The 22,863-nt window shown below is 40.2% G+C and overlaps 1 protein-coding gene across 2 annotated transcripts; it reads left to right on the forward strand.

Moving 5' to 3' along the window:
* Positions 1–304: 304 nt before the first annotated feature.
* LOC115060941 (glycogen debranching enzyme-like) lies at positions 305–18,100 on the forward strand. 2 transcript variants are annotated; one of them, XM_029529103.1, is made up of 33 exons: positions 305–388; positions 1,010–1,220; positions 2,261–2,430; positions 2,881–3,084; positions 3,640–3,821; positions 4,021–4,132; positions 4,357–4,489; positions 4,915–5,023; positions 5,155–5,252; positions 5,369–5,508; positions 6,337–6,524; positions 7,667–7,790; positions 8,231–8,394; positions 8,908–9,009; positions 9,113–9,253; positions 10,202–10,352; positions 10,488–10,606; positions 10,761–10,870; positions 10,963–11,097; positions 11,378–11,508; positions 11,719–11,855; positions 12,114–12,247; positions 12,545–12,717; positions 13,047–13,149; positions 13,404–13,629; positions 13,901–14,012; positions 14,514–14,649; positions 15,799–15,911; positions 16,236–16,447; positions 16,973–17,070; positions 17,553–17,640; positions 17,732–17,865; positions 17,959–18,100. In XM_029529103.1, the coding sequence occupies exons 1-33, from the start codon at positions 349–351 to the stop codon at positions 18,074–18,076; spliced, it is 4,548 nt and encodes a 1,515-aa protein (XP_029384963.1). In that variant the 5' UTR covers positions 305–348; the 3' UTR covers positions 18,077–18,100. The 2 variants fall into 2 exon arrangements, with proteins under 2 accessions (XP_029384963.1, XP_029384964.1); XM_029529104.1 differs by having other exon boundaries at positions 8,240–8,394.
* Positions 18,101–22,863: the final 4,763 nt, after the last annotated feature.

Raw genomic sequence — 22,863 nt, forward strand, 5'->3', positions numbered from 1 at the left:
ATGCCAAAATATATTAATAATAATTTTACTCTTTTGTCATTGTTGTTTTATAAAAACGAAGGAAAAGTAGAAAGCATCATGTTTGTTAATTATGTGGCAAAGGACAGTGGCAGGTGCACAGAAGAATATGTCCCATTACCATATTAGTGAGGCAGCTTAGGTGAGGAAGACTACTAATATTTTATCATGTTCCAGTAGTTTTGGCAGATCAGGTCCTCCATAAGGAGTGCGCCCTTTGCAGAGCTGTCTCATGTTACTGGACTGTGTCACTGTGTCTCAGTCTAAATAGAACTGGATGGCATGTTAGAGGCCAGCTGACAGAGCAGAGGCCTGCTGCTGCTTGCTGATATGGAGAGACTTGAGCAAGCTCTGTTCCGCTTGGAACAAGGTAGGACCACTACACACTTAAATCATAGCATGTAAATAATAATACTGCACAGTCAGAGCTCAACCATTTCACACATTGTACTGTCATTTTGTAGCCTTTCAACACACAAATGCAACAGCTAATACAAAACACACCACACTGTGTGAATCTACTTTGTAAATTGTAGTTTTATCATTGTTCTGTTTTACATTCATTTATTTACTGCACTAAAACCATGAAATCGCATCCGTCTAAATTTCATGATTGGAAATGTAATGTGATCAGGCTGAACCCTAACGCTGACCGCAACTACAAACTAATGATCAGAAAAAACAATTACATGACATTATTTATATTTCTCATAAGCATATGCAAATCCATGTGAAGTGTGTGAGATATAGGATCAATTTTATCATCCATAATAATGGAAATTGTATTTAAGGCAACCCTTAAATACAGTAAAACCAATCCATGAAAGGAGAGGGTAGCTGTGGGTAGATTCCAATGAATATATACTGTATCAGAGAGCAAGTCCTATAAGGGAACCATATAATAAACAGGGTAAACACAATCTCACTTGATGGCACTATGTGTGCTTCAACAGTATATTCTAGTTGCCCTCATTGCTCCCCCTGTTTTCAGGCTTTGAGCTGCAATTTCGTCTTGGTCCCACCCTCCAGGGCAAGGAAGTCAAGGTCTGCACTAACTACCCTGCTAAGGGACAGAAGTTTGATTGCCTCAAGTTCCATACTTTGGACTGGGTCTACCCTAATGGCCGGGAGGATGACTGTGATAAGTACTGCAGACTAGATTTAGGGGTGGCTGGATCCTACCAGTACTACTTCTCATGTGGGTAAGTTGTTTTTTTCTGCTACTGCTGCATAGGTAGTTCATTAAGACTGTGTACTGCATAGCATTTTAAGCCAAGAATCACTGTGTGACGTCTTATTTTTTTGAAAGGTTAAACAATTTATTTAAGTCACTCATTCTGAAAGGTTTTCTTCGATAATGACGCTGTTCAACTTAAATATGATAGTGAGGATGCAACAGCTTACCTTTTGTCTTTTCCTTGAGGTCTTATATGGCAGGCAAACAAACATGATTTGTGTGTCTAGATGCTTTGTTAAACAGTTTGACAAAGCACCTCATTTGAGTGTATACATTTTTGTGATAACTGAGTTTTGCCAGAGTTCATATTTCCATTATAAATTTTCGTGTTTGCATTGTCACAGCTGGGATGAAACATTCAATGGAAACTCATATAAAACTCATAGAAACTCATGGAAATTCATAAACATTTCATATATTGACCATCTAGATATGATATGAAAAAGTAATTCAATTAACCATTTTTAATTTAAGGCTAAAGTAAATAATATTTAGCCTTAATATAGCTTTAGATGATTATGCTCAATATGCTGCAACTAATTATATCAGAAAAAGTTTTTTTTTTTTTCAGCTAGTGGGTTGATTAATGTCACCCATTGCAAATGCTATATTAATTCATAATTAATATAGTAATACATTGTTTTTGAATGAATAAATTATGAATTAACATTTCATTGGGAACTTATGAGAATTTGTAATGCAGAGTCAAAGCATGAGAGTTTGTGTGTGTGTGTATGTCACAGCCAGAGGCCACGTAAAAAAACATAAAAAGCAAAAAACATATTCAGTTATTTTGAGTACACAACACAAACATTTATATTAAGTTCATGTCTGCACTACACGCTCTCATGAGTGCAATCAGATGGGACTCTCCACTCACTTTGGATGAAAGAACAGATTAGCTTGCAGAGTGGAATGTTACAAATAAAATAATTTTCTTTATGCAGTAGATGCAGTACTTATATGTCTGTGCATTCTTTTCTTTTTTTTTTTTTGTTTTGACAGTGATAAAGAGAAAGTCAGTGGTGGTTACATTATTGTTGATCCAGTGCTGAGAGTGGGAGCCAACAATGACCTCCTGCCACTGGACTGCATTAGCAGCCAAACATATATGGCCAGCGGCCTTGGCCCACTGGACAAATGGCTCGACAGGGTCAGGGTCGCAAAGGAGACTGGTAGGTAGGCCACAGCATGTTAGTATCAAAACCTTTTTACACAATATCGCTGAATGACCTTACAGATATTGTGTAATACTACGGTAGGACGCAGTTTACAGGTAAGATTAAAGTGAATCTGAGCAGCTGGCACTTCCTTTGCAAGACACAAATCCAATTATGACTTGTAAGGTGCTGTTGTGTAGTCTGTGCTATCCCTTTGCAAAGTCACGGCAAGAATTTATGAGTCGTTAATCTCCTTTGGCACAATGGCCACAAATATCATGTAGTCTGATACAGTAAATACAAATACCACAGACAGACAGAGGGATCCAGTTTGTTAAATTCTAGATCTGGGAGCTGTCTTCGCCTCCATTATAGACTATTCAGACTGATTTCTCAGAATAACTACTATCAATGACACTGACCTCTCTTTTCTTGAGGTTTCACGTTTGGCTCTGCTCTGTTTAGGTTACAACATGATCCATTTTACCCCACTGCAGAAGCTTGGTTCATCTAGCTGCTGCTACTCTATAGCTGATCAACTGGAGTTAAACCCTGACTTCTCACCTGATGGGAAGCCCTATACCTGGAGAGATGTTGGTAATCTGGTTGAAAGGCTGAGGAAAGACTGGAGCATGGTCTGCATCTCTGATGTGGTCTATAGCCACACAGGTAAAGTAATGAATGAAAAACTAAAAAACTAAATTAATTACTGCAGCAGTGACTGTGTGATGAGTGAAAGGTGATCTTGTCTTATTTTTAACAACCATAGTGGCTGTGCTGCAGTGGAAATAAACCACAGTTGTTGGCCTTTCTATGAAGCAGCTGTGGTTGTCGCTTTGACTTCTCAGTTTCCTTATTGACATTTAGTCTCTATTCATACTGAAGGTCATACGTTGTTAAAAGATGTCAACTAGACGTCACAGCAAAGCCTTCCGCTTCAGATCAGAAAAAAGCAGATGACCTGGACTTCATCTGAAAAGTTCAAGTGGATTCAGAGATTCAGGAAAAAAAACTTCATTAATTTTGTCCTTTTTTATTGCTGCAGTGGGGGTAGATTTTCCCACATAACCCTTACCAAGGCAATAGCAATGCAGCTAAAGAAAAACCTGAGTGTGACTTTGACAGCAGCCAATATTGTGATCAGTCATGTAATAAAAGAGAGTGTTGACATAACTCTGGACACAAAGCATACTAGTCTCCTCTCTCCCCTTCTCTTCTTTCTAGCGGTTGATAGTGAGTGGATTCACCTTCATCCTGAATGTGGTTACAACCTGGTTAATGCTCCCTACCTGAAACCAGCATGGCTCCTGGACAGAGCTCTGTGGCACCTCAGCTGTGAGGTGGCTGAGGGGAAATATGTAGACCAAGGAGTCCCAGCACTCATTCAAAATGAGCATCATATAAATGTGAGACTTTATTTTCTTTGGTAGATTTCTTTATTACCAATCCCTGTGTTGGTCAGTTTTTGCCTTTATTCCACAACCTGGTTAGATGTTGAACCTACTCAGTGTGATTTATCCTAAAGTGATTGTCTTCAATGGTCTTTGTATTTAAAACCTGTGAAAGTCTGTGTGTTTTTGTTTCCCGTGCGTATCTGTACTTTAGGCTCTGCGCTGTATACTGCTGCAGCAGGTCTTCTCCCGGCTCAGGCTCTGGGAATTTTTTCAGGTCAACGTGGATGTAGCTGTGGTGCAGTTCACACAGCTGCTGCAGGCTGGTGAGGAAATGGTGATGAAAGAACACGTTCTAATTACACGTATAGAGTTTCCACAATTAGTTTTGATCCTGAGCTTAACAAACATGTTGACAGACACAGGGACAGGGGGAAATATACTCAATAATCAGTATTATTTTAATAATATTTTAAACCACACAATTAAGACATGGAGTCATGTAATCTTCTGTTCAGAATGATAAGATGTGTTTATGTCATTTATCCAGGTAGGACAGGTTTAAAGGCAAAGTCTGGTTCACAGTGTACAAAACAGCTAAAGACAGTGCAAGACCCTCAGCATCGACGCTTTGGAAACACAGTGGACATGAACTGTGCCCTGGATATATTCACACCTCACAGGTGACTTCATACTGGACTTTACTCCCCATGTGGGATCAGTCGACTTTTAATTACTATGACACAAACAAGAACTTTTCAGTGACAGATTCTCATGCGGTAGAGGAGGAGGGACACCAGGAACAGCAGTTTCGGAAATGCCTTAATCCCCTTCCTTAATCTTCCTTAATCACCTTAGATGTGGAAAATTGAATCTACATAGTGACAGAGATCACAAATCAACAGATTTTTTCACTTTTTCACTAAAAACAGATTGTAATCTGTTGACTCATGGCTAATGGTGCCATATACTGTTATTGTGAAAATTATACCAGCTCCAGAATGAGAGATACCCAGAAAGCAAAAATGATAAGAGAGACAAAATAAACACAATCACATTATTTCATCATCACCATTCATTTGAGTGAATTATCTCTTTCCCTTTACAGTAACAGTCTGAGCCAATCAGAGATCAATGACTGCTGCAGCTACTTCAGAAGAAGACTGGAGGAACTCAACTTTGAATTGTACAAAGAGATGAGTCACCAGACAGAACAGGTGCCTGTCTGTGTGTGTGTGTGTGAGAGAGAGAGAAAGAAAGAGCGACAGAGAGAGGGAGAAAGAGAGTGATTAAAATGTGCTCTGAACTAAAGATTTCTTGTCAGTCCTTACTACTGCTATCTCCACAGGCCATTAACTCCATTATTGGAGGGGTAATCCATCAACGCCTTTCTGATGAGGGATCTAAACTGGGTCCAGTCACAAGGAGATACCCTCTCTGTCCCAGGTAGCCTCTCCAACCACAAAATCTCACATTCTGCCAGTAAAATAAATAATATATCATGGTTATTTTGATGGTTGTATATTGTGTTTGATCTTAGTTAGTGACTGTTCCTCCTCCAGATATTTCACCTTTCCATTTGAAGAAATGAGCTTTGATGAAGAAATGCAGATGGTTGAGCAGGAAGAAAAGACATGTTACATTTTTGCTCATGATGGCTTCATGACAGGAAATGATCTGCTGAGAAACTTTGCTGAACCAGGTAAAGAACAAGTATCATTCGAAGGGCTGGTCTCCAGATGTATACAAATAAAACAATTTGTATTTCTCAACCTTAACAAGTCGTGATTTGTAATGATGAAGCAAAGCTACCTCACCACATTTACAAATGATGAAGCCTATGATATGTGTAGATTGTCACTCATCCAGGTCATAGTTGTTTTAGGAACTTGAAACTAAGGCAAGTGGACTTAGTTAAAGTTGTAGATGTACCACTGAGTTACCCTCAATCAAACTTCCTCAGTATAAAGCCGGTGCATATATTTCTCTTTTTCATAGATTTTTGACTGTAAATTTTGACTTGTAAAGTGAAGTAAACAAAAACAATTTTTTAATTTTTTTTTTCAATGTTAGCATATCCAGAATGACAAAGTTAAGGTTTCCAAAAAAGTGTGATCATTTAAAATTGAGTTGTTCCTGTTGGACAGGTTCAAATCCAGCATCAAAGGATAAACAATCAATTGAATTTAAGAACACTGAAAGATGGAGACGAAAATAGTCCAAGTTAAAATGACAGTCACACATATAATTTCAATGCAGAAAAAAAAAAACAAGAAAAGAATAAGAATCACTTCACAAAGGGTTTCTTTGGTCTTTACATTCAAACATTTATTTGCAATCAATTTATATTTGCAAATAAAAAAGTCAAACAAATCACACTGAAAGGTTTGCCTTTCCAGCAACCCCAGCTGATGGGAAACAGTGATCATTAAACAGGCTATTTACTAAATTGTGAACCTGGTTGTACATTACTTTGTACAATGACTGTCTAGTTCCATAATCTGCCATTCCCTTCTATTGTTGTCTGCAGGCTCGCAGGTCTACTTAAGGAGAGAACTGATCTGCCAGGAAAGCACTATCAAGCTTCGTTATGGAGAGAAACCAGAGGACTGTCCTTACCTATGGACTCATATGAAGACATATACAGAGATTTTAGCCCAGGCCTTCTCTGGTGTCTGTCTGGTCAACTGTCTCTCCACCCCTCTGCATGTGACTGAGGTACTCTCCAACAACCACTGCTGTTTCAGCACAGCTGAATGACTCTGTAGAACGTAAACATGAAGACATTGCGTAGAAGATTTATTTGTCCCATTAGTCATGATATACTGTAAATCTCTCATCCTTAGTTTCCTTCATCCACTAACTTGATGCACATATATGTGCTTACACATATGAATGCAACTGAGCATCACTAATGTCTTTTAGGTGAGGTTTTAAAACAGAGTGATATAGTCCTAATTTTCCTTTCAGTATGATAGCAGTGGTGGAACACTGATTGATTTTCTCAGTGATCAACAACCCAGCAGCTAAATCACCAGATAGTTGATTGTTAGTTTACAATGAGTCAACAAAAAATCTCTCAGAGACAACAAACCTATTTTAATATTACTGGTACAGGCTGAAAACTGTTTGTTTTTTTAACATTTGGGAGAAATAAAAACCTCTCATCATCCATAGTTTTTATAATTAATGGCAGCCAATATTACTGCAGTAGGGATTCATATCAGTGTTGTCTAATTCTCATGTGTTGGTCCCTGTAGGCAATGCTTGCTGCAGCCCGAGCCATCAAGCCTAACCTCTATGTAATAGCTGAGCTCTGTACCGGCAGTGAGCTTATTGACAATGTCTTTGTAAATCGCCTGGGAATCACCAGTTTGATGCGAGGTACTGACCCCGACCCTAAGCTCAGTCCTGACCCTCCTCCTCGCTGTGCTCCGCTACTTTTCGCTGTGCAGGGAAATGAGCAGTTTAGAAAAAAGTGCTGCGGAGGATAGTGGATTGTAAAGAGCATCTGTGAGCTGTTTAGTTTGGGAATGACACTAAAAATCTTTTTCTTTTCTCTTTCTTCTTAAATGTGCCTGCATCTCACATGATCTTTAATTTTGCACGTTAACACTATTAAACCAAACATGTTGTTGTCGCCTGATTCCCATAAATTCTATTAATCAAAACTGTGATTCATCATCTTTGTGCATTATGCTTCATATTAAATTCTTCTCCCCCCTTTTGCAAGTCTGCACTATCTATCCACTTCCTCCTTGTCATGGTCTTAACCCCTGCCTGCCTTTGCATGGCGTGTATGTGTGTGTCTGGGTGGGTGTTGCCCTGCTGGCTGTGTTTGGTGTGTTTTGGCTCTGCAGTACATGCTCGATCAGGCTCGTGCCCTGAGACCAGACCTGTATGTGGTGGCTGACCTGTTAAATAGCAGTGAGGAGCTGCAGAATGCCTGTGTGACTAGACTCGGCATTACCTCAATCATCAGAGGTAAGCTATCTCAACAGCGATGTGTGTGTGTCGTTTGAGATGTTCGTCATTAACATATAACCCCGGGTGTTAATCAGATAAGGCATCATGAATAAATTAGTAAATTGGAAGTAGCAATTTAGCTTACCCGTTTTAAATTTGACATAGGCTGAAGTAATGCATAGTAGAAGGTGTGGCAGTTTTGACTAACAAGTGGGTGCCATTGCAGCTGTCAGCTTTGTGTCACCTCAGTTTATTTGAGTAAAATAAATGTAGCATGAATTGTAAAATGTGAATAATCCCACTTTAGTTTCAAGGGATTTATAGCCCCTAAGAATTTTCTATATTTTAGAGATTGGATGTTTCAACAACAATTTGCATACTTTTTTGTAAATTTTTGCATCATTAGTACTTGCTGATATGATGTGCAGAAGCTTCTTTTCCATCTGTTTTTCTGCCGGATGCCACAGGTGTTGTCAAAAGTCAGGATTTGGGCCGTTGCCTGTCTTGGTTTGGCAGGGAGCCTGTAGGTGCCTTCGTCCAGCCTAGCCTTCGACCTCTGGTGCCAGATGTTGCACACACCATGCTCATGGACATCAGCCCCAACAATATTAATCTTATCCAGGTACACTTTCATCTATGATCCAAATTATATATATATATGACCTGGACTTGTTTGTTACTTATGGTAGTGTTGAGGCAGATGCAGAAACATCTATCAGCAGCACCTCCACCACATAATCCCATTTTGACAAAAGGGGAGATAGCCAAGGACCAGTCAGAACAGGTCAGAAAAGGGATATATAAAAAAGAGGAGGCAACGGCAAATGGTCCCCATCCAAAGGTTGTGATGCACAGTCCTGGGCTCAACTGATGGGACTTGCCTACACTCCAAAAAAAAAAAAAAAAGTTTTAAAAATTAAAAAGTTTTCTCCAAAATTCACACTTTTAAATGTTTATATTTCTGAATTGAAGAATGCCAGTCCAATTCCAGCCATTCAAGGAAATAAAAATGACAAATTTATATGCTATCTCAATGGTTAGCCAGAAGGCAACAGCAAATAATCAAGGGTTTCAATCCATCAGCGGGTCTTACTGAAATGTGTATTTTAAACTTTTAGCTGTTGTGTTGTTCCAGAGATGTTCGGTTTATGATTTCCTGCCCAACTCCACTCTGGTTTCTATGGCCTGTTGTGCAACAGGAAGTGTACGAGGATATGATGAACTTCTTCCTCATCATGTAAGATCAATGCCCATGGGGGCCATAAACCCCTAAAATCAAAGCAACCGATCTGATCTGTTCTGTTGGCCTTTCAGGGATTCACCTTTAGTGTGCTGTTTAGATTTCAGAGGACCATCAGTACACTTGCTGGACCTCTGAGGCCCCAGCGTGCAACCAGGTCAACCTGCAGACTGGGACTGTGGCGGTTAAGTTGGCACTGAACAGGCTTCACCAGGAACTGGCAGCTGCTGGTTTTACTCAGGTCTGTTTTCCCATTAAATTGTGGGTTGCCAAGAGCTGAGCAGTGACCCACTTTCAATTTTGTTTCTTGATATAATTTTGTGTTGTGGTGGGATATTCGGGAAGGTCAACCAAGAGAGAACAGAACCGATGCAGAGGTGGCAGTTCATGCAGTCCTGATATCCTGTTGCCTTCTTGAAAGACATTTGGCATACCACATTTCAAATTTCTCTTTCGTGGTCACCTTCTTTATTGATGTAGTAAATTATTAAAGTCGTTACCATCGTGTTTGTCAACAGTTGGAGTTAAATATTAGTTTGTCAATCAAGTATTACTGATAAAGTAGTGATGTTATCAGATTTAGTTCTGCCCATATTGCCTCCAAACTAGAGGCCTGCAAGTCAAAAATGACTTGGCCTACAAGTGTAGTGCATCTTCCCAAATTTTAGCATTTTAGCAACCCAAATGCAGACAAATGAGGACAGCTGGTAATGAATGACAATCTCCTATATATAGGAAACCCAAACACCTATTTTAAATGTAAAACAAAAATATGATCTGCAGCGTTAACAAAAACAAAAACCAGATACTGAGGACACATGATGATCCACAAGATAAAATAAAGAGAAATATTAGAATTCCAAGACAAGGACAGGTAATCCACAATGGCCCACAACAAAGACGACTGGAAGTGCGAGCGCTGAGATTAAATACACACTGCGGCAGCAGGTAACAAGACAGCGGGGTAATGCATTATGGCAGGGCTGAAAAATTCAACGGAGAGAAACAAAACAAATGCAGGAGGTAAATCCCATATGAACATGAAGGAAAGTTACTGCAAAATTAAAATGGAAATGAAAAATGTCCAAAAGAAAGAGTCCAAACGCAATTAAAAATCAGGAGTTCATGTAGGCATGGCCTGAGTTGTTTTCATGTTGTCGATCCGGTCTTTTCCTTATTGGATGTGCAGGTATATGTCAAACAGCTGGCTGAGGGAGTGACTTCAGTGACCAGACACTGTCCCAGCAACCACGAGTCTGTGGTAGCAGTGCTGCGAAGACCAGGCCACAATCCAGAGGGACACCATTATCCAGATGAGGTTCCACCCATGTTTATACCAGGTGGTTGCCCTGTAACCACATCCTCATCCTGAACCTTGATCTTTATTATTATTATTATTCTAACTCTCAGAGACGCATGAATCAACTCCTGAGGTTAGTGTCAGTAAACCTGGAATATGTTTATCATCTTTACAGGTCAGGTTAAAGAGGTGGTGTTGGAGGCCCTGACCATTGTGAACAGCACCAACAGAAAAGACGATAAAAACATTAGTGGCCTGCCAGAGTGCACTGTAGAGACCAGAGAGCACATTCAGGTGTGTAATGCTGTCACCTTCATTGCACTGAGGTCTTTGATACATTCTGCATGGTGGTCAATAGTATGTCTGCCAGAAAAAAGCAGGCTTTTATACATTTTATTCGTTATAACAGGTTTACATCTTGACTTTGAGTGTCTCCAAATTCTTGCAGGTGACTGACAGTAAGCTAGTGAAAAAGGCTGAGGTAGTGTCAAAAGATAACAGTGTTGTTCAGGAGATAGTGTTTGATAAGTTCACACCAGGCTGCATCATCATCTTCAGGTGGGTGACAACTACCGGCTGCTTTTAATTTGTCAATTACTTTTAGTTATAAGTGTCTGGTCTGGTTTGGATCCACCAATGTTTTTCCACAGAGTAACTCTGGAGCCCCAGTCGCAGGAGCAGTTGGGCGCTCTGAGACGCCATCTTATCCAGTTCAGTCCTCAGTTCCGGACCAGCAGCCTGGCTGAACACAGCCCACCAGCTATTCTCACCAAGCCGCTGATGACGTGTGTATTTAACTTGGCAGTTAACCTCAATCATGATTACAAAAATTGCTATTATTACAGCACTAAACTGAATTCTGCAGTCTAAGTTGGCTGCTGGTTTAACATAATAGCACCCTCCACAGGATGATAAGTGATATGAGCTCATCAATGGTCCTCATGGATAATTTTTTTTTTACTGGTAGAAAGTGGCCTCCTCACAGTTTCCATCATTTAACTTACATTCTCTTAGCAATATAAAAAGCTCATCTTCATCATTACTGATCTGCTTCCTCTTCCTCAGCATCATGTCCAGGCTGACCCTGGCTGACATGAACATGCTGCTATATCGCTGTGATGCTGAGGAGAGAGAGGATGGATCTGGATGTTACAACGTCCCTTCTTGGTTACCTCTCAAGTACGGTGGCTTGCAAGGTACTTAAAACACACAGATTAAGAGCCAAACAAGTGCAAAGTATGCACAACATCATCATGTGGTTATTGGTGCTTAGCTTAAATTCATTCATTCATTCATCTTTAAATGCTTATCCGTTTCCTGGTTGCGGGGCGTAGCTTTCACTTGCATCATAATTTATTCCAGAATTTTTGCTGTTGCTGAGTTCATGAAGTCTTTGCGGTCCTTAGGGCTGATGTCAGTGATGGCGCAGATTCGTCCGAAGAATGATCTTGGACATCCGCTCTGTGAAAACCTCAGGCAGGGAGACTGGATGATGGACTACACCGCCAATAGACTTCTGAGAAAGGGTGGAGCTGTGGGGGAGGTGAGATAAGTGAGGTCTACTCCCAGGGTTGTGCTGGACTTGATTCATGTTGCCACAATCCCATCTAAGACAAAGTCATGTGACAGAGCATAACAACGGTCCTGCAACACCAGGCACAAACCGCTGGCAGAGCAATCAAACAGTCGTCTATATCAACTATTTATTTAAACTCAGCTATTTCAGTGGGGACAGCATCACTGGAATTTTTGCAGTGGAAAATAAGTGTAGTTTTGACAGATGTTGACCTTTGACCTACAGGTTGGCCACTGGTTAAAGGCCATGTTTGGCTACCTGAGACAAATCCCCCGCTACCTTGTGCCCTGCTATTTTGATGCCATCATCCAGGGCATCTACATCACTGCTCTGGAGGCTGCATTCAAGCACATGTCAAGGTGGTTACGCTTTCTTCTTTTCTTTGCCTTTTGATTTGTATTCTCATTATGTTCTTATATAGTTTTTCGATTGATGTATTATTATAATGTGGATTTTTTTTTATATCATGATTTCTATTTGTATCACATTTGTATAACTATGCGTTACGTTATGCAAAATCATTACATAATACTTTAATAAGAATTAAGGTCAACCTTATGTTTTTATGCCTCATAGTTGAATTTATGCTCGTATTAGATTTCAGTTAACTATTCCTTTATTAAATTTTGTTCTTGTCTGTTGTATCCCTTACTCAGCTTTGTGCAGAATGGCTCCAGCCTAGTTAAACAACTGGCACTGGGTTCAGTGCAGATGTGTGGTGTGTATCAAAGTTGGGCACTGCCTGCCCTCTCTCCTCATCTGAGAGATTTCAAATGTTGCCTTGAAGCCACTGACCAGGAGGAGCTGGGCTGTGTGTCGCTGGCAGCAGGTCTGTTCTTACTTTCTGTCTCTTTTCACACAGCACACATATACAACTGAACTGCATGAATAGCCTGATAGATGCTATTCCTGTGTGCCACAGAACTCCATTGTTTGAAAACCACACTTTCACAGGGTGACATGTTTCAAAAGTACAGTGAGCCCATTACACACAATCAACTTTAGCTGTTTGAGAATTGTTTTGCTAGGTAGAGCACTTTATTATTTTCAAAGGGAAATAATGCTGTTAGAGCAGCCACATACAAACAATTTAGTGATAAGCCTTGGTAGCTAAATTTAAAATTAATTTTAAAACAAGACATTATTTCTCTTCTTCAGGCCTTCCTCACTTCTGTGCTGGAATCTTCCGATGTTGGGGCCGTGACACATTCATTTCCCTGAGAGGATTTCTCTTGCTGACAGGCAGACACCTGGAGGCTCGGTGGGTCCACACAATTCCTCCATACGACCCTGATACATTCAGAACACAGTCCAAGCAGTCTGTTGGGATTCAAGACAAAACCAACTAATCCTTGTAAAGTGTTAAAAGATTAGTACCAAAGAATCAGAAATACTTTCAATAAGTTTGCATGGAAGTGCAAGTGTTGGATCCCACTGTTGTGCTCTGTTGTGTTCTTTCCTTGTTGACTAGCTCATCTGCACTCATTCATTAAACCCCTGTCCTGGCCACCGCAGGAACATCATCATGGCATTTGCAGGAACACTGCGTTACGGCCTGATCCCCAACCTGCTGGGCCAGGGCGGCAACGCGCGTTACAACAGCAGGGACGCTGTGTGGTGGTGGCTACAGTCCATCCAGGAGTACTGCACACTGGTACCTGATGGTGTCTCCATCCTTCAGTGTCCTGTCTCCAGGATGTACACTGACAATGTGTCTGAGCCGCAGCCTGCTGGAGCATCGGTAGGGCTGTGTGCTATGCTCTTACCAGTTCTCTACATGAGCAAGAGCCTCTACTAATCTAATCCAAACCTGACAGTAGCTATAAACCATAGACTGGCACGGTGCATTAGAAATCATGAGGTAACTTTCTGCAAGGTCCAGGGTACAAGCTGACACACATGCAATTTTCAGGGATAAATTAACTTTGGCTTCAAAGGTGCATGAAAAGGAAACCCTGTTTTTGTGATCCACATGTTAATTGCTTCATATGCAGTTGTGTTCTTTTCCTCAGGATCAGCCGTTGTATGATGTGATCCAGGAGGTCATGCAGACACACATACAGGGAATACAGTTCAGAGAGGCCAACGCTGGGCCACAGTTAGATCCCAACATGACTGAAGAAGGTATTTTCATATGCTCATTCTCAACTGAACTACTAACTGATGCCTACTGGATGTCTTTCCAGCTTTGTGGCATTATTTTAAACCATTTAAGACTTATCATTGATGGTCATTAACACCTGCAATGATATGGTCAAAAATTATTCACATATTGGATCAAGCTTTTTGAGCCTCTGAAATAAACCTCCATTGTTTTTAGTTTGTAAATTCATAAAAAAAAGATTTGTATTTGTGAAAAAAATTAATAATGTTGAAACAAGTTAATGTTTCTGTGAAGGTGAGATGTTCATGTTCATGGGTATAAGACTGAGTGTTCAACACTCCCAATCTGTGTGTTTGACACTAAAGTAACTAACCAGAGCGCAGGTGACAGAACCTGTCTCCATCATCTGCACCGCATGTCCTGAAAGGTGAATGGTACGGTTTATTACCCAAATGCAAGAGTGATTTTGACAAGCAGTTCATTGAAAATTTGAATGATGGATGAATCTGGATTTCCTCTAGGATTCAATGTGGAGGCTGGAGTGGACCAGACCACTGGCTTTGTCTATGGAGGAAATGCTTACAACTGTGGAACTTGGATGGACAAGATGGGGGAGAGTGAGAAGGCGCACAACAAGGGAGTTCCTGCTACACCCAGGTAAAGGTTCTTCCTTTATTCCAGCTTTTTTATTTCCTGCAAATATTGCTAATTATTTTTATTCTTTGTCCACTGACTAAGGAATGGGCCCTCTCAAACTAAGATTATCCTGCATGAGTACTTGCATTAACACTTGTTGTGTTAATGACAAACGGCCTCATCTGAAGAGATTGTCTGAGCAGACCAGTTTGTCCAACAATTCCACCTGACCAAGTTGCATAACTGGAACCTGAAAGCTTCCCCTACCAAGGAAGAATAAGGAAGGCAAACCACTGCTGCTGCAGTGTGTAAAACTACATTCGCAAATCAAAGGGCTATTGTGCAAGCGGGGTGATTGTCAATGTCATTCGCAAAGCACCCCCTTTGCTTGCATACTTCATATGAGGGGGAATTTAAAAACATTGCTCTGTGCAAGTCAACCAGGCGATGGAAATCTACATGACATAACATCGTAGACATAGTAGACAGGACAAAATAACCCCATGATAGGGATACTTAAATTATATTTTCAATACATTAACTCAATCAGCAGCCAAAAGTAAATGGTAGCTCATCTGCAGGCCAATAAATCACAGTGAATCTTTGAACCTTCCATTAAACTGTGAGGGCATTCTTGATATCAGCCTCTGTGATGGTTGGTAGAGGGACATCAGTTTAAAGCTAAACAAAACTTTGTGTTCTATAAGCTCAGGACATCTTTCACTCATCTTCAACTGCTTACCTGTTTCCGGTTCACAGGGGGTGCTGGAGCTAATCCCAGCTCACATTGGGCAAGGGTGGGGCACACCCTGGACAGATCACCAGTCCATTGCAGGCCCAACACACAGAGACAAACGACCACTCACACTCAGACCTGCAGACAATTTTGTCACAAATTAACCAAAACATGCATGTCCTTGGACAGTAGGAGGAAACCCACACAGGCACAGGGAGAACATTCAAACTCCACACAGAAAGGCTGCAGGCCGGGTGCCAAACCTGCAACCTTCTTATTGTGGGGCAACAGCACTAACCACTATGCTGCCATGCTGCCCAAGCTCAGGGCATACAGTTTAAAATGTTTTTATTGCGAAGTTATCTGTGCTTGTAAAGTATCTCGTTTGGATCATCATCATCACAACCTCATTTGTTTCCTTTTGTGCCACATAGGGATGGCTCAGCTGTGGAGCTAGTTGGTCTGTGTAAGTCCACTGTGCGCTGGCTTGTGAAGCTCCACAACAATGGTCACTTCCCCTATGCAGCAGTCAACATCTGCAGAGGAGGTATGGTTACTCTTATACAGATACACTTAACTTAGTATACAGCATTATGGTTGATAGATTATTTTCACACCACATCTACTGAATGAATACATATAAATATGTGGTCAAAGTTGGACAATGTTCCTCTATGTGGAAGTACAGATTGTATCCAACTGTCCTGTCTTTAAACTCAACTGTCCTTGAAAAAATAGTTGAAGTCTTGATGACTTGATGTCAGCCTCAAAATGTGCTCTTAATGGCTGAGATCGGCATGAAAGGCTGATTGACACTACATTACAGCCTGACAAATGACAAATTAAAGGAAGTAACTGTTCTCCATCCCAGGACAGATGTGCTCTGTGTCATATGTGGAGTGGGATTCTAAGATTCAGGAAAACTTTGAGAAGAAGTTCTACATTTCCCATGATCCCCAAGACCCTGAGGAGGAACAACCAGAACTGGTTCACAAAAGAGGCATCTACAAGGACAGCTACAGGGCTTCCAGTCCATGGTGTGACTACCAGCTCCGGCCTAACTTCCCCATTGCCATGACTGTGGTAAGTAGTGGCAGCTGCTTTGGCTGAGTTTACATTTGTTGACTAAATTCAACATTTTTATTTAAAAGTTCATTTGAAGGATTTAATTTCAGTACCAGTTTCATGTAAATTGCATCCTGTTTTGGGTTAAGATTTTTTTTTTTTTTTTAATAATTAGCAATGTTTAAAACATTTGAGATGAAGCAGATGATCTCTGGAATTCTTTCCAATTTAAAACACCTGTGGCAGACTCAGTCAAATAACACATGTGGATCCTATTACTAAATATAATTAAACATGTTAAGGAAAGAGAAAATCATTTATCATGATGTCATTTCAGTTTCAGAACACTAACATTCCATGTCTTATACTATTCATCTCATTATGTTTGAGTGGTTTTTCCTTTTCACACTTTAGTTTCAAATGTTGATATGCTGATTTTCAAATGTAGTTCCCACATACATGTGACATGGAGAATGAGAAACTGATGAATGGTGTTCAGTTAGGTTCACTTATGTGTCATGTCCATTTATGTGTGTCTTGTAGGCTCCTGAGCTGTTCACTATGAAGAAAGCCTGGGAGGCTCTGAACATAGCTGAGAGGAAGCTGCTGCAGCCCCTGGGAATGAGGACTCTGGACCCCGAGTTAGTTACCTGCTTAGCTTTAGTCCAAACAGTTCACCCTGATCTGAAGGACTGTTGGATTGTTTGGATTATGTTTGGGTATTCAAACACTAGTCATTATTATTGATGATTAATTCTTATGCTATAAATAACTGGTGATTATGTAAATGCATAATTTTGTTTAACTTGCCACTGTCACATTTGATATAACTCTGCAGCTCCATCATTTACTTCTACTCTTAGCAGGGCACTGGAAACCTGTAGTCAAGGAAAAATACTATCACTTAAACACATGTACACTCCAGTAGAAGTTGTATGATAACCAGGGGCTAATGTCTGCTCCTGATCATGTCGGAGCTCCATGTGTGAAGTGATGAAACATCAACTTTGCACATATTCAACAATCAAAACTTTCCTGAATTGGTATGAAATTGAAATCTATTGTGAGGACTTTGGCAAATCATTGTTCATGTAAGATGATGTTTTTCCTTTTTTTTCTGTAGTGACATGGTATACTGTGGAGTCTATGACAATAATATGGACAATGAGAACTTCAACCAAGCAAAGGGCTTCAACTATCATCAAGGGCCAGTAAGCAAGCATGCAGCATCCTCTGTCAACAGCAGTTACAATGGCAAGTATTTGGCAGTTATTTACTGCTTGCTTCTTTTCTTTTTTTCAGGAGTGGCTCTGGCCTGTCAGCTACTTTCTGCGTGCCAAACTTTACTTTGCCAAGAAAATGGGAAAGGAGACATATGATAAAACTGTCAACCTGGTGAAAAACATTCTGTCTAATCATGCTGCTCACTTGGAGAGGTATGAATTCGCATCAGTGTGTTGTTGCTTTGCTGTTGTTCCTTATCTTTATGTTTAAAGATTCACAAATGAATTTGAACTGTGTTCTTTAAGGTCCCCTTGGAAGGGACTCCCCGGTCTGACCAATGAAAATGGCCACCACTGTCCCTTCAGCTGTGAGAGCCAAGCCTCATCGATGGCTACCATCCTGGAGGTCCTTTATGACCTTTGACCTTTATATCCCAACACTACAGTTGTGCAATAAATCAAAAATTAAAGCTGACAAAGCAAATGTGTTGTTTTTTTTTTGTTTTTTTTTACTAGAGGCAATAATTAATTATCAATGATTTTCCTCATAGCTTAAGAATAAATAAATCTTAATAAAATCAACATGGGATGACAATCTCACAAACAAGGATAAAGGACCTCGTGTTTTGTCTTTGACTATATTATTGATCAGTATTTAATCCAGTCTGGACCTTCATCAAATCAAAAGAACTGTCATAATAGCACAGAAATAACCAGCTCTAAATACAGTCTAAAACAAGTAAAAGGAAATATTTATCATAAGCATGTCTATATATCAAAATATTTTATATATAGAGATCATTTTACTAATCATGACGGAAACTTATTCATTGTCTTTGTAGATCTGAGAGAGATGTCGATGCCTGATCACAGTTTAGTTAATGTTCAGTTACAAGTCAAAGCCCCCTGTTGTATATTATGGATGTATATACAATTAGGATGTGTACGTCCCTCACAAGTTAATGGTTGAAGAATGTTGGAGAGGTTTAAGCGATTAGCTCGTGTACCAAGAAGGCATTACATCACTTAAATTCTTGTCCAGTTCATTCATGCTGTGGATGATTAAAGCGAATCACTTGAGCACAGTTGTGGCTGAGGGGTTAAGGGGTTTCCCTGCGCAGCTTTGAATCCTCCCAACAGTTGTTGATGTTTTCTTGAATACTAGAACACATCTGCAGACATCCGCAATGCGGGTAATCATTGTCACGAATAAGTGTTTGCTGTATTCAACCAATCGCAGCTTGGAGAAGATGCAAATAGCAGCTTTCACACTGGAGGAGAAAAGTGTGATATACACAAAATATCAGTACAAGTACAAGTACAAGTCCAATATTCAAGCAAAGAGTAACACAGTTGTGGCAGAAAGATGCAGCAAAGATTGCTGGGGAAAAAACTGGCAACTCTGTCAATATAAAATTAGGGCTGAAACGATTAATCGAATAAATCGATTAGAAAAATGCATCGATTATGTTTAGTCTGCCTCGATGATTGGTTTATTTAACCCGGAACTATGTCCGCGAACGGTCGGACACGGAGCAAGATGGACAAAAGAAAAAGACCGAAACTCTCTAAAGTATGGGACCGTTTCAGAGTAAAAAAAAAGCGAGCAAAGTTACATGTTTGCACTGCCACACGAAGCTGGCATTTCACTGATGCAGCACCTCACAAGAAAGCACCCGGCAAAAGAGTGCGAAAGAATCCACGGAGGCGCGGAAAGTCAAACTTAGCGGCGCGCGCTTTTTTTGCACGTCTTCAACGTGTGCCTTTTGTGTAACACATGTTTGGGTAAATGACTCGAAACACTTAGCTTACGTTAACTGTTACGATGTTCACAGACAGCATAATGAGGGCACAAGTTAAGTGTCTGGCTTGATACTTGATATCTTTTTCAGATTTTACACAGTAACAGACCCCACATATTCAAAGAAAAGAGAGACATATGTGGATGTGAATATTATTCACAAAAAAATTATTAACAGTGCATATTTGAATACGTAAATAAAACACTCTTGATTATATGTTGAAAAATGTCAAAATATACAAAGTTGGACTAAAAAATTTTCTTTTTGGCAGATCCCAAACCAGTATGGAAACCTATCTCCAAATGGCCCCACCATGCTCACCACAGCAAGCAGCCCAAGCTCATATGAAGAGCTTTTACAATGTTGCTGGTTGTGCAGTGAAAATAAATGCTTTTTCAGAGTACAAAAGCTTGAATAATGTCTTCATTTTCAACAAAACAACAAAAACATGTACATTATCCAATTACTCGATCAATCAAAGTAAATAATCGCTAGATTACTCGATTTACTAAAGTAATTGTTAGCTGCAGCCCTAATGCAAATTACTTTAAATTTATTGCTTATTAGATAATTTGAACCTCATTATTTCAGTTACAACCCCAGTGGACTGAAAAGGACTTGTGAGTAAATGAAAAACAAATATGGTCAGTACGACTACAATATTTTATCGGCTGTCCATGTTGGGGGCTATAACGAACATGCATAAAGCTGTACTTGTTTTACATTCTTTGTTTTAGGGGTCCCTATTGATAGAGTCTGTGGAGGAGGTCACATCAGATATAATTTATTTTATTATAAAATACTTCTTTATGTTTATTTGATTCCTATTCAAGACACTTTGATGAGAACAACTACATTGTAATTATAGGCTACATATAGGGTTCTTTTTTTGTTTTTACATTTTCTGCTGGTGGTGTGCCTCGTGACTTCTTTCAATGAAAAAAAATGTGCCTTGGCTCAAAATAGGTTGAAAAACTTCTTTAGAGACTGTAGAAAAAAAGGAAACAACACTTAAAAATGGCCAGGAAGGTGAAGAAGAACAGTTAAATACAACATTATTAATAAAAATATATATTACAATATGAATTAAACTTTTCACCCCACACTCAAACCTGTATTTTAATATAAAATGGCAGCCCTAATATAGGATTGTATAATTGTATCAACTGCACTATTCCACAAAATTGCTCACTTTGTAGTTACCATGTAAAATGAACTGTGTAATTATTGGCCTGCATAGTGTGAAATGCGGTGGTAATAAGACACATTACTGCCAGTCCATAATGAATATCTTCATATCATGTGCTGCCCATCATTCCGCAGCCTCAGTAATTAATTAAAATTAAATACAAGCTTAACTACAATAACGCTCCATACATATTAACCTTGCTATCAACAGCGTTGGATGAAGTTATATTTAACATAACAGAATTCGCATTTATCAGGCTGTGGCATCTGTTGCTATCATTACCTAATGTTCTACCCTAAACGTTTATCGGTTTATACTCTCTAAATCTACCAATCAAGATGGTGACAATCCGTCAACATACTTAATAACTTGTGTCAATTTGATTTCGATGCACAAGTGATATGGAAATACGATTATTTAAACATTTTTCCTTGAGAAAGTGTAGCTCCGACAATCTGCTCCATTCAAATACATTGAGCGGCAGTTAGCCTATGCTAAGTTCTGGGAACTTTCGAAGGTTTCCGTAGGCCGCAATTGGTGTGAAAAAACGGAACCATTGCAGTTAACGGAGATGTCGCTACTCTCTCTAAAGGCACTCTCGCTTGTGTGAGAACGCGTGACTCAAAATGCCTTTGTTGTATGATGGCTTTTGTTACGTCAAAAGCCATCAGAGTAGGAAGTTAGTAGAACTCCATGTTGACTTCCCATTCATACAAGTGACTCCAAGAGAGCAATCTAAAAGCACAGAGAGGATTCAAACTCTGCTCAACATTTACAGGAAACTTCAAACACACAGAAGCATCACATCGACAATGGACCAATCCAGATCACAGTTGGACAACACTGCCTTCATCTCAGCCGAGGCTCTTTCAACCATCATCAAGAAATATTTGAGGAGATTCTCTGCAGTACAGTGGAACCTGTTAGCTGCAGGGATCCAGGACTCGGCCACAACAGCTACGCTGGCTGACTTTTGTACAGAAGTGGTCCAGACTCTCTGTACCATTGTCCTCAGACTTCTCACTCCCACCATCGAGGAGAGCTTTCAGAGGAAGGAAGCTGCAGATGAAATAAGCTCAAGTCTGGGGAACCTCAACAGAAATGTGGGAGACCTGCTGTCTGAGAGCTTTGCTGTGGCTCTTAGTGTGCAGCAGGTGAAATGTGACAGCGCTGCTCAGCTCACAGCTTTAGTTGAGATGGAAGTTGCAGAGGAGGTCGACTCCATTGTGTCTGAGGCCCTCAGTAGGTCGGCTGTTTTTGTAAGTGGCTCGGTGTCCAACGTCAGGTCCCTGTGTCTAATGGTGTCTCACGTGTCCAAATGTCTGAGAAGATGTTTGAACAAGGTGAAATTCCTGTGCCTGGGAGAGTGTTGGCATCCAAAAATCACATCATCTGAGAAAGCCCCTCTGTCGCCACCAGAGACCCCAAAAATCAAGGAACAGGAGTATTGTGTCAGGTTTTGAGTTTATTCTGATGTTTAGTGTTCTGTCCTTGTAACTTCCTGTTTAATTTTTATCATATTTTGGTATGATTTGGTCCTGGTTCCGTTGTCCATGCTCTGTCCGTGCTCAGTCCATGCTCTGTCTAGTCCTTGTCAGTTCTTTGTCACAGTCTGTTCCTACTCTGTCCGTTTGTTATTAAAGTGTTTTTCATTGTCACCTACCTGGTTTCCAGCTCCTGCATTTGGGTCCTCACCCTGCAACGCACTTCACTGCGTTTTCCCTGTGACATATTGTGACTCACCGCTGAGTGTAAAGTCAAAGATTTCTGTCTACTCCGCCACAGAAGCTGTAACCAGCATTTTACTTAAATGGTCCAGTGAAAACCAAGATACAGCAGAAGAGCACAAAAACTCTCCCCTGTCTGACGTCACTCTGGATGCTCAGGATGCAGCATCTGATATAGTCAAACTGATAATAGAAGACCTCCATTATGGCAGCGTTGACTATGTTGCTGGATGCAGCCAGAAGACCAGTTCACCCAGACATCATTTTAATTTGAAGCCAATTTTGTACAGGGTCAGAGAATTTTTCCTTTCACAGAACAAACCTTCAGAAGACATCACCAATGGAGACCAGATCAAACACAAGAACAGATTTTCTTTCTTTGCCAAGAAGCAGTATAAAAAAATGATGGCAGAGCTCAAGAGTCCCCTCAGTTTAGAACACCTGACCCCAACCGTCCATTCAGCAGGATGGAACTCATCAGCATAGGATCAAA

The sequence above is a fragment of the Echeneis naucrates genome, chromosome 20 (assembly GCF_900963305.1).
Source record: "Echeneis naucrates chromosome 20, fEcheNa1.1, whole genome shotgun sequence".
NCBI lineage: Eukaryota > Metazoa > Chordata > Actinopteri > Carangiformes > Echeneidae > Echeneis > Echeneis naucrates.

What these genes read in the sequence shown, in the direction of transcription:
- LOC115060941 (XM_029529103.1), top strand. Translation starts at nt 349, where the DNA reads ATGGAGAGACTTGAGCAAGCTCTGTTCCGCTTGGAACAAG. An exon ending in ATGAACTTCTTCCTCATCAT is followed by an intron (nt 9,010 to 9,112) that starts GTAAGATCAATG and finishes TGTGCTGTTTAG; the next exon opens with ATTTCAGAGGACCATCAGTA. An exon ending in GCATTCAAGCACATGTCAAG is followed by an intron (nt 12,248 to 12,544) that starts GTGGTTACGCTT and finishes TCCCTTACTCAG; the next exon opens with CTTTGTGCAGAATGGCTCCA.